Genomic DNA, 12,232 nt, shown 5'->3' on the forward strand with positions numbered 1-12,232 from the left:
AAGCTAGTCTGAACACTTCTGTAATATTAATTGGTGGAAATTAAGCATGGAATCAGCCTCTAACAGCTGAAAGTGTCTTGATTTGAAAAGGAGTGAAACAAATGTAATACCAGTAATAGTATATCATCTTCTGTGTAGCTTGGAAGAAAGTCTTAACAGTTAGTTCTGGCTTTGTGACCAGCTGCACCAAATGTAATGCTTTTGAGACTTTTCCTGGGACAGGTTAAGCAATGAATAAATTTGTTTAGTTCTGTAAGTTTCTCCTCAAGTGTCTTTTGAGCTTCATTCTTGCCCTTTCAACTTAAGCTTGCTGCCAAAATTTGTGAGCAACATAAGTTATTTAAGCAGGGAATTGAAATACTATTGGCCACAGACAATCATTTTACAACTTAAAATTATATGTAGCGTGCTTGTGGTGCCTTCTGGCAATTGCGAGGAAAACTTTCACTACTCTGTAGGTGTCTCAGAGTATATTTGCGGTCCAGACATATAACTGGACATGACTGATAGCATGTAGTTCAATTGTGGTAAAATCCAGTCAATTGTATTCTTATTGCTTAAAGTAATATAACTGTGTCTTGGCATGAGAAGGGGTTAATAATAAGAAATTGTACATTATTAAGAAATAATCCTTGTTCTTGTGAAGTTCCGTTGCTCCATTTTTCCTTCATCCTATTAAAGCTCTTATTTTACGGCTAGAAATAAAAAAAAAGTCTGCAGGGAGAGGAGGGGGGGGAAATAGCAGGGTGCTTCACAGGTAATGGTAAATGTTAGAAACCATAGCCTGAGTAACTGAAAAAGCAGAAACTACTACTTTTGTCATACCATACATATTACAAAGTGAAAAATACTTTTCTTTTATATGCACCACATAGAATGTTTGTGTATAAAAAAATCTTCAACTTCACAGCACTGTTAGAGCTGACTGTCCCTGTTTTAGCATTAAAACAAGGCCAATGTTATCTTTATGTTTGTATTCAACTTTGAGGCTAATTCTCCTTTTTACTTTTAAATAGGATTCAGACCTTCGCAGTGCACTTCTGTTGGAGCAGGCAGCCCATTGCTTTATAAACATGAAAAGTCCCATGGTCAGAAAGTTTGCATTTCATATGATATTGGCTGGCCATAGGTTTAGTAAAGCAGGCCAGGTAAGTGTTATCTTTCTACATGGAAAATATGCCGTATATTTGATACTTTGAAAAACATGTTAAATGTGTCATTTAGGTCTGGAAAAAGATGCTTAGCTTTTGACACTTTTGTGTCAGAAATACTCAGTTCTGTGATGTTCTGAAAATGACTTCTGCATTGATCAGCTTAGTCTTCTGCTTTTGTATTTAAGTAATGCCTAAGGTCATTGACATGTTTTCATTTCTGGGTCTCGAGTTTATGTACACTGAAATAGAAGGCTTTTTATTTGGGTAGGGGAGTATTTTTTTTTATTCTTGAGATAAGAGTGAGTTGCAGGAGTTAAGGATTTGTTAAACTCTTCATTTATTAGAATAATAGCAAGATTTAGATACCTGGTTTTCCTGGTGCCTTAACCACATGGTTTTTAGTGGAGGTGCAGTTCTGTGGACAGTTACTACAAGACAAACTAAAGCATTTCTTTATGGCTGCTTAGACTTAAGTGGTAATAAGCCAATACAAATCAGATTGGTTTCATTACCATTCACATTCCTGTGCAGGCAGCTCTAAGTGTGGTAAACAAACTTGGAAGTTTTTTGGATTTGTGTGCTTTATTACTGCCTCATCTGTGGGATGGACTCTCTAAAGATAGCTTGTGCTTGATTCCTGCTGAAGTTAGCCACCAGAGTTCAGTTATGGGGCTGTCCTTGAATACAGTCAATTTCAGTTTATTGTTGCAAACCTGTGATAGAAATAAGTTTGTACTGCAAATCAATAATACAGTAAAACCCAGGCATCAGAATTGTTTGAAACAAAGCCCTGTAGTCTTGGGGGTGTTTCTTCCACCTCACTCAATCTTACTTTTAGAATCCTGGTAAGGACCAAATAAAGTATTGTTGTATTCTCAGCTTCTGTATTTAAAATCACAGATGTGAAGAATAGTAGGAGTATTTCCTTCCTTCTCTTTTGTTTTCTTCATGCAGTAGTTTCCCTGTCTATTGTTATGACAATACAGTACTGACAGGGAGCAACTGATTGAAGCTTTTTTCTTTATTCTTTTATATCTCACTCCTTTGCCTGGAAAAGTGCATGCATTTTGTAATGCTTTGACTTTTGTCTTTATGGAACAACTCACTCTCTTGTTGTTTGTGTCTAATTCTTGTAGGGATTCTGGTTTCTGCATTTTTAGTATTACAGTAAATGTAGGTTATTTTTTTTCCATATCCTTAGAGGCACAGAAGTATTAAATGCTACTGAAGAGAAGTACAGCTGCATACTGTAATACAGTATTTTAAAGTGTCAGTAATATCTGCTGTTGTTAAAGATTTGCTTCTTGTACTCTGCTGTCATCACCACACCAATTTGAACATATCTTAGATTTTTCCCATTACTGCTGTAAATAAGGGAATGTTGTTCCCTTTTTTTAGGAGCTGAGACTTGCCTGTACAGTGAATACCTATGCATATGTTCAATACCTAGACTTGGGACTTAATGCCCAGGTCCTGATGTATGTACAGGAAAGGAACTGGAGCTGATTGGGAGCTAAGCATCTATCTTCCAATGGCTGATGCAATTGATATTTTTTTCTTGTATGTACTGTAGGGCAGTGTTCTGTTGGCTTGCTTGGCATGGATTTTTGTCCCAAGTGTGTCTACTGAAGAACAATTGACTGGGAGTGTCACACTGAAAGTTCAGCTAGAGAACTGAAATTAAATGTGTTAAATCTGGTTTATTTCCTGAGGTTTGGCAGTACTCTGTAGACCTTAGCAGTCAGTCCTAAAGCAACACAGAACACCATTTTAGTAGTCTTCTGGTGTTATCTGCTTTTCTAACTTACTACCTGTTACACTAGTCTTTGAAACTCAGTCTGCAGGCTAAGCTCTGTACTGTAGGAACCATCACTTATGTGCTTAGTTTAATGTTGACCAGATGTTATGAGGCGTAGTTCTGTAAACGTTACACTTAGCATAGTGGGGGGTTATGGTAAAAACATCAGTAACTGTGACTTTCTATTCAATCTTCCTTATATTACAATTACAACGAGTGGTTAATGGGATTATTTGGGAAATTAACTTTTTTGGTTTTTCTTTCAGAAAAAACATGCCTTACGTTGCTACTGTCAAGCCATGCAGGTTTACAAAGGGAAAGGCTGGTCTCTTGCAGAAGACCATATTAACTTCACGATTGGTCGCCAGTCCTTTACACTTCGTCAGCTTGACAATGCTGTGTCTGCCTTCAGGCATATTTTGATCAATGATAGTAAACAACCTCCAGCTCAGCAAGGAGCTTTTTTAAGAGAGTATCTTTATGTCTATAAGGTACATGACTTTTCATTGTCTTCATTCCTTGAGTAATCAGTAATTTTCTATTAAGTCATGGAATGATTCTGGCATACTTGCTTTGTTCCAGGGTTGTTTTTTTTTATCTAGTTGATGTGTTAATTTTTAATTTAAACTTCAAAAAAACAAATATGCTGCATCTTGTGTGTGTATTAATGTACTCCCACTGATGGGTATTAGTGTGACTTTATTTTTATTACAGTTAAATGAGCTCTTCCTTTTGAGGGTCATGGCTGAATTGCAGCTTGTGATCAGTTTCTTTTAGAGGAAGTGGTTTGATTTTTCTTTTTTGGTTTGATGAAATTATAAAATTTTTTTTAAGGCTTTTGATAAGGTGACAGAGCTACCTAGTCTTTATTAAACATTTTCTTGGTACTATAAAATACTTCCCATTCATGTTGAAGTGAATTTTACTGTTTAATATGGGGTTTTATAGTTCAAGTGCCTCATTGTTGGCTGTAAGTTTGTGAGTGATTCTGGATTGTAGTAAACCATGTACATTGTGGGATGTTTAGTGTCTATCACCACACAACTTGCAGCTGTGTAGTTAGTTACTGTATTTTAAAGCTTGTAGACAGAATTTCTGTGTTTGCTAAGTTACAGTAAACTGGTGTTTGAATCCACAGCTCATCTGTGGTGAGGGTCTTGTATAATGGCAATGGTGTAGTAAACATAGTTTATCACATTATGAGTTAGAGTCAAGCTTTGCATCAAATAAAGCTTGTAACAGCCAGGCGGTTGTAATAGCAATTAGAGTGCTGGATTAAAATCATTATTCTCCTTTTTCCATAATGCTTTCACGAACTTTAAACCCTTACTGAAGAAAATAATACTACATCAGACTGTGAAAGCAGAAGAAACTATCAAAACAGTTAATTGAAATGATTCATTCTGTCTTAAAAATACTACTTGTTCAGACATTGAATGCTTATAACTTGGCTTCCTTACCATTCAATCACTGGTAATGTACAGCATGGACATAATGTATTTACATAATGGCATGACACTGTTTTCTTCCTTTGCTTCAGAATGTAACCCAGCTATCACCTGATGGTCCCTTACCACAGCTTCCTTTACCATATATTAACAGCTCAGCAACCCGTGTTTTCTTTGGGCATGATCGAAGACCAGCAGAAGGTTAGAGAATTTTATATAAAAAGATTGAAGTTCCTTATTTACGGAGCCAAAATATATGCAAGAGTTGGTGTCATTTAAAAAAAAAATCTATCATTATATAAAACTAATATAATATGCTCACTTGTTAAGGTTTCAAAAGAAAAACTTAAGTTTAGTATCTACTCACTAGATGTTTTCAAACTTCCTGTGTAAATATGAAGTCTGCATATGCAGATGTTCTGACTTCCACTATTTTTCATAGTTGGAAAGCTTCAGTGTAAGTCTGAAATGAGCTTCATGAAAGGGATTATTAATGTTTTAGCAAATGGTAGATGCTAGTGCCAATAGTAGAAATTAGCTTTACAGTTAACTTTCTCTTGGATGAAATGTTTGAAACACTGATTCCTGATTGTAGAGTATGCTGAGAAGAAATTCATATGTGAACCAAGGCTGTACCGTGGGGTTGTAGTCTGTCATTAAAATAAAAATAATTTGTAAGCTGAGTATACTATGTAGCATGCTAAAATCTTGGAATTCCACAATTTGCAAATAGAAGTATACTTAAATTATCCTCAATATTGTCTTATGTGTGTATTAGAAAATGTCTTGCAATTCACTGCCTTAAATCAATTGTAACATAAAAGTGACAGTGACTGAGAATTTTCAGTTTTTTAACAATACTTACCAAATTGCTGGTGCAGCCCTCTGTTGCAACTGTTACATGCTACTGTTGTCATCTTCTAAGATTGATTTCCTCGTACTAGGTGAAAAGCAGGCAGCTACACATGTAAGTCTGGATCAGGAGTATGACTCGGAATCATCACAACAGTGGAAGGAACTTGAGGAACAGGTTGTTTCTGTGATAAATAAAGGAATAATCCCTTCAAACTTTCAACCAACACAGTTCTGTTTAAATCGCTACTCGGATAACTCCAGATTTCCACTTGCTGTAATAGAAGGTAAAATTAAGATTTATACACTTCAGAAATAAAGTGAGCTAGATGAATATGTCCAGTATTTCCTGTGTTGTAGGTTTGAACCAACATTCTTGTGCTTTGAGTTAGGTGGAACTTCAGATTGTGGTGGGGATAGCCTGTTGTAATTGTTTTCTTGAACTTTTTTTAACAGAACCAATAACTGTAGAAGTGTCCTTCCGAAACCCTCTGAAAGTTCCACTTCTTTTGACTGACCTTTCATTGCTGTGGAAGTTTCAACCTAAAGACTTCAATGCAAAGCATGATGGAGAAACAAAAGAGCCGGTAAGGAAAGCTTGATCCTTTTTTTCAACCAAAACCAAATAGCTACAGTTACAGAGTGTATATATAAAGTTTTCAAAGTTCTGTAGTGTGAAAACTATTGGTTTAACTGTAAATTGGAAAAAAAAAAAAGTAGCTACTGAATTTCTTTTTGCATTGTTTAGATTTTCCAGATCCATAGGGCACACAGCCAAGTTAACAAACATTACTGTAATGAGTATTGTAAAGCTTAATGCAAAGCAAAATACCTCCAACGTTTCATTGTATGTGAAGTACATCTATTTTGAGTCTCACTGGCCTTGACCAGCAGAAATTACTTGCAGTGTCAATAGGTATATTGTCAAATACCTTTTTCTCACTGGAGCTATTGTATATAGTGAAATGTGTCTTCTGAAAAGCTGTGCTGGTATGATAAAGGAACATCTTCATATCTCAATTAGAAGAAAAATGAACATTTATTAAAAATGTTTTGAATACTTCCTGCTGTTTAATTAAACGCTTGAACTAGTAATGTCAAAACTTTCTGCTGAAGGACTGTTCTTGTGTTCATGTTTTTAAAGTTCTAATATGTTCTAATATTGAATATTATAGTAAAATCCTTAATAATCTGGTTTCCTGGCCAAGAGCATTTGAAACTTAGTGATTTCTAAAGGTGTTGTAAGTGTTTGCCGGAGTTGTAAACATGGCTTCATATAGCTAAGTCTTAAGGATTACCATACGCTTTCCCTTCTCGTCTGAACTGCTACTTTAATGATATGATAAATGCTTCTGTGAGTATCAGTGAAATTGATTGGGAATCGTTCCACTTTACAGTGATAAATCTTAAATTTCTCTTACATAAATGTTTGCTGAGCTCTCTAGCTGCTGCTTTATTTCAGAAAGCCTGAGAAACGGGGCATACAGTGCCTGCTGGTCCTAACTGTCTGCAGTTTAAAATTCATTTTTCCTTGTACGCTTCAGGAAAGGTGTGGGAAATAATATTTATGGCACTTTTTTTTTCCCCCAAGGAGTTAATAGTATCTGAAAAGCTGTTTCTTTTCAGGAAACATGTGATAATGATATGATAGGAACTGAAGCAATAGCAGAATTTCTCATTAATAGCGAGGAGACAAAAGTGGTAAGTACTCTACTTTGTTTTAAAAATAGTCTTTTAATTGTTGAACTTAAGGGTGGAGTTCAGACCTGTTATGATCTGACCTTAACGCTAAACTTGCAGACATTACTGATATGTGAAGTACTGAAACTTCTGGATCTCATGGGTGTGTATAAATATCAGAAGGGAGATTGTGACAGGACAAGAGGCAGTGGGCACAAACTGAAACACAGACTGCATCAGAACATCAGGAAATGCTTTTTGGTTTGTTTTTTACTGGGATGGTTACTGAGCACTTGGGCGCAGGCTGTCTAGAGAGATTGTGGAGTCTCCATCCTTGGAGATATTAAAAGCCATTTGGACATGGTCCTTTATGGCTAGCTCTGTGTGGCCCTGCTTGAGCAAGGCAAGTTGGACTAGATGACTTTCAGAGGTGTTTTCCAAATTCAACTGTTCTGTGATTCTTTGTCTGGTAAAGTCAGTTTTTGTTACAATTTAGGATTATTTCTTAATGTAATATGCATATCTCAGCTGTGGACTGATTTTGTAAATTCTGTGTATATGAAATTTTGAATCCAGTAAATGACTTGTAGTTACTGTATGCAGTTAACATCTGACATGACTAAAGTAAATGTGGCTGTGAGTGTCTTTAGTAATTTGACATTTAAATGTAATAATACTTCTTTCTAGTAGCAACAACAACAAAAATTTAACATATCTCCACAGGCAAGACTAAAGCTCTTTCCCCATCAAACAGGGGAGCTACATATTCTGGGAGTCGTTTATAATCTTGGCACTGTTCAGGGTGCTGTGACATTAGATGGGATAGATCCTTCTATTGGATTACAGACAGGTAAGTCTAAAATCATCTTGTGTGTCTTGGGAAGGGGGAGCCATTGCTTCGGCAGAGTGGAACTGAATTCTGGTGTTTAATGTTTGACTATCGTGATGGAAGGTAAGGATGTAGAAACAAGGGAAACAACTGGAACAGGAGAAGAATAAATTGGCTCTTGTAGGAATCCCACGAGAGAGGAAGTAAACTCTGCCAAACCCATACTTACTGTTCTTTTTAAATTGGTGGAAATTATGAAACCATTAAAAACCCCAGACTTTAAATATTCCATCTATGCCATGTTGAATCTGTAACAACTTCCACTGACTCTTCTGCTATTCACTGTTCTTCTGGGTTTTTTTGCTTTGTTAGCTTTCAACTTTTGTCTAAATGTTGCACTGTAGTTCTTTGCATAGATTTCCAAATTTTAAATTTGTCTGATAATGTCAAGATGCTAAAAAAAATTTATTTTGGTTCTCTTTCCTTTATATTAACATATAAATGGCTTATTAATTGCATGTTACTTGATCTGCTTTGAGTTATTCAACTGAAACTTTCACTCACAGGGAAAACTTAGTTGTTGGAGGAAATGGGGATTAAAGCATGTTTGAAAGTGTCTAAAAGAAATAAGCATGCTTAGCTGTCTATGAACTAGAAACCTTTGGAATAAAAAACATTTGGAGAGTGGTGGCTTGTCTTTGAAGGAAATCAAAATCTGTTGGGTGACTTTTTCCAGCTTGGCAGAAATTGGGAAAGGAAATAAATACATCACCTTCATGCTCTATGTGCGCACCTCACCCCCCACCCCTGCCATTTGTCAAACTATTAAAGGTCAGAGTAAAAGGTCAGAGTAAGTCCACAACAGTGGATAACCAGCTGTCTGAACTCACAGTAGCAATGTGTTGTGTGACATTAAGCTTTAGAGTAGTTTTTTTTGTCAGTGATGCTGCTTAATCAGTGAACACTGGATGTGCCTAATGATTTTTAAGATTGGGTAGGGAGCTTTGAATCAATTCTCAGAAAAAAGTTAGGAATTACTTGTAAAAGTTTGATTTTTTTTTTTTTTTTTTTTTAAATTGTTTCAGGAAAGTTTGTCTCCAATGGGTTATCTGTAAGAGGACGACAAGATTTAGAAATCCAAGGGCCTCGACTTAATAACACAAAAGAGGAAAAAACATCTATTAAATATGGACCTGATCGACGTTTAGATCCTATTATTACAGACGAAATGCCTTTGTTGGAGGTATGTAACTACTTTATATTGGTGGTTTTGAGCAAATAGCTGAATCCAGAGCTTATAAATGTAATTCTAAAAATTAAGTCTTAGACTGTGTTAATGCCTGAATCTTTCCAGTTAATTGCTGATCTGTCAGTTGCAAACTTGTGTGGCTTTTTTTCAAGTGAAACTTGAAGCCTCATATTAATATCATTCTGAAATTGTTATGTTCCCTTTAGAATTTTAGTTGTCAACAGCTTTTGTAGCCAGATTTCAAGGTGAGGAGGAACAGGCAAAGAAACTTTTTTCTGTTTGCTTGCCCTTCATTTAGAATAGTTCCAAGTTAGTTAATTAAAACACAGTAGTTTTCCTTACTAGGGCTATTAAAATGGTATGACTACCTGGTTAATGACAACAATCTATTGAATAGACCATTTCAATTGGAAGGGACCAACAGTGTTCACTGGTCCAACTGCCTGAACAATTGAGGGCTGACCAAAAGTTAAACCGTGTTAAGGGCATTGTCCAAATGCCTCTTAAACACTGACATGCTTGGGGCAATGACCACCTCTCTAGGAAGCCTGTTCCAGTGTTTAACCACTCTCTCTGTAAAGAAATGTTTCCTTCTGTCCAGTCTGAACCTCCCCTGATGTAGCTTTGAACCATTCCCACACATACTATCACTGGATACCAGGGAGAAGTGATCAGCACCTTCTTCTCCACTTACCCTCTTCAGGAAGCTGTAGAGAGCAATATATATTTAAGTTGTTGTTGGTTCTCATGCAGATTTGTAACTTGGCTCAATGTTCAGGTTTTTTCTCCTGTTCTCTCCCATACAGGTGTTCTTTATAAATTTTCCTACAGGGCTTCTCTGCGGAGAAATCCGGAAAGCATATGTAGAATTTGTGAACGTAAGCAAGTGTCCTCTCACTGCACTGAAGGTTGTGTCCAAGCATCCAGAATTTTTTACTTTTGGTGGAAATACTTCTGTTCTAACGCCACTAAGTCCTTCAGCTTCTGAAAACTGTAGTGCTTACAAGACTGTTGTGACAGATCCTACCTCTGTGCGTACAGCACTGCTATCTTCAGCTTCTTCTGTAGACTTTGGGGTTGGCACAGGAGGCCAGCCTGAAGTAATACATGTCCCGCTTCCTGATGCTGTTCTTCTTCCTGGGGCTTCAGTGCAGCTGCCAATGTGGTTACGGGGACCAGATGAAGAAGGTGTTCATGAAATTAACTTTCTGTTTTACTACGAAAGTATTAAAAGACACTCAAAAATGTGGTAAGTTTTTAGCTACTTCTTTTTGTCATTAGACACATTGTAAGCATAGGTGTAAGTCTCACCAAGTTTCTCTCGATTGCTGTGATGATATAAAAGAGGCCTGTTATCTGCTATTCTAAGTGATAATTTTTCTACTGTGACCTAATTTTCATATGAAATTGTATAGCGTACACTGCTATCAAAGGGGGAATTAAAATCACTGTTGTTAATACAAACTCTGTATTTAGTTTCTCTGGAAGCACATTTTAGGCATGGGGTTAAAATCATCACTTGTTTCTGCTTGTCATAAACAAAAGTCTTGTCTGCTTGAACAAAAGATAGTGTTAGTGAAAATGTGGTTAGTAATTTTATTATGATGAAAGTTGTTCTCTTTGGAGGGGTTAAATACCAAGTTTGACTTGCATGCTGTGGTATAGTTCCTTTTCGGACCGTCGTGGTCCATCTTGGACCCTTTTGGTCCATTTGATGGACCAAAAGATCAAGTTTCACACCACAGGCTAACAAATACTGCTTTCTTTGAACTTTACTTGGAAGGTAGTAAGTTGACTTGTATGCTACTTATTCTCAAGTCCCACCTGTGTCCAAGGCTAAGAAGGCTCATGAGGTGACTTTATTTGAGAAACTTGATCTTCAAAGGTTCTGGGGTAAATAGGCCTTTGTTCAGAAAGTGAAGAGGTCAACCTTCAGGAAACCTTAGTGTATCAATCTACAAACAGCCAACTTCAGAAAATAAGTGTCTCTTTAATCGTCTTTTGCTTATGCGAATACTGTTCTTAAATTGCTACCTTATAGCTATTACAGTTTATAGCTAGAGCTGAGGGAAAAATTGCAACAGGCTTCATGTAGATTTGATTGTTGGCCCACTAAGAGTACTGGTCACACACTTCTAATTTACTGGGAAAGAAAATTATAATGGAGCTGTGTTGTCTGGATTTGTGTCTCTGCTCACCTTAGGAAACAGCACAGACTAGGAGTAGATCTGCAATCAGGGCTGGGGACCTGATGTTGTAGTTTAACACCAGCCAGCAAGTAAGCACTGCACAGCTGTCCCTTCACTCCTCCACGGTCTGATAGGGGAGAGAATTGGAAGAGTAAAAGTGAGAAAACTGGTGGGTTGAGATTAAGACAGTTTAATAGGTAAAGCAAAAGCTGCCTGTGCAAGCAAAACAAACAAGGAATTTCACTTTGCGTTGGCAATCATCTCCAGGAAAGCAGGGCCTGCTCCATCATGTGTAATGGTTACTTGGGAAGACAAGTGCCATCACTCTGAATGCCCTGCCTTCATTGTTCTTCCCCCTAGTTTTATTGCTGAGCATGAAGTCATATAGTATGGAATATCCCTTTGGTCAGTTGGGGTCAGCTGTTCTGGCTGTGTCTCCTCCCAACTCCTTGTGCACCCCCAACCTCCTCGCTGGTGGGGTGGTGTGAGAAGCAGAAAAGGGCTTGACACTGTAAGCACTGCTCAGTAGTAACTAAAACATCTGTGTGTTTCCAGCACAAATGCAAAACATAGCCACTTAGCAGCTACTGTGAAGAAAATTAACTATTGCAGCCAAAACCAGTACACCTGGTCTCTGTAGTATACATGTTCAGGATGATGGTGGGAAGCAAAGCTACTTCAGATGAGCTCTAGTCATAAGGACTGAATGTCTGCTTGGGGCTGGAGCTTGTTTTCCAGGTTAGTTCTGAGAAAGAAACAAAGTTCATGTGCTGTGAGACTGTTTCATAATGTAAACCAAAGCAGAGTAAGTTGATGATGGTCAAGAGTGGATCAGCAGCGTATTCTTGAAATCAGACTAAAAGTTGTGTAAATGTACCCTTTGTTTAATTTTTTTTGTAGATTCTGAAATGCCAAAATTAACTTTTCATGTGGCTTTAAGCTAGTCTGGAGGAATAGGAAACTTGTCCCCCTACAATGTAGTTATTTTGTCTTCCTTTTTGTTCTTTTTTTAAGAACAGAACTTCTCTCCCCT

The 12,232-nt window shown here is 37.1% G+C and overlaps 1 protein-coding gene across 3 annotated transcripts in view; it reads left to right on the forward strand.

Annotated features, from left to right (window-relative positions):
• The window catches only part of TRAPPC8 (trafficking protein particle complex subunit 8), a 54,826-nt gene that overhangs the window by 23,107 nt on the left and 19,487 nt on the right, over nt 1-12,232 (forward strand). For all 3 annotated transcript variants that reach the window (XM_074899027.1, XM_074899029.1, XM_074899028.1), the window contains 9 exons: nt 1,017-1,148; nt 3,219-3,443; nt 4,493-4,601; nt 5,345-5,539; nt 5,709-5,839; nt 6,879-6,953; nt 7,656-7,782; nt 8,847-9,004; nt 9,817-10,259. In XM_074899027.1, the coding sequence (XP_074755128.1) occupies nt 1,017-1,148; nt 3,219-3,443; nt 4,493-4,601; nt 5,345-5,539; nt 5,709-5,839; nt 6,879-6,953; nt 7,656-7,782; nt 8,847-9,004; nt 9,817-10,259 (1,595 nt within the window). The remainder of the gene's footprint in view (nt 1-1,016; nt 1,149-3,218; nt 3,444-4,492; nt 4,602-5,344; nt 5,540-5,708; nt 5,840-6,878; nt 6,954-7,655; nt 7,783-8,846; nt 9,005-9,816; nt 10,260-12,232) is intronic.

Source organism: Athene noctua, chromosome 2 (genome assembly GCF_965140245.1).
Source record: "Athene noctua chromosome 2, bAthNoc1.hap1.1, whole genome shotgun sequence".
Taxonomy (NCBI): domain Eukaryota; kingdom Metazoa; phylum Chordata; class Aves; order Strigiformes; family Strigidae; genus Athene; species Athene noctua.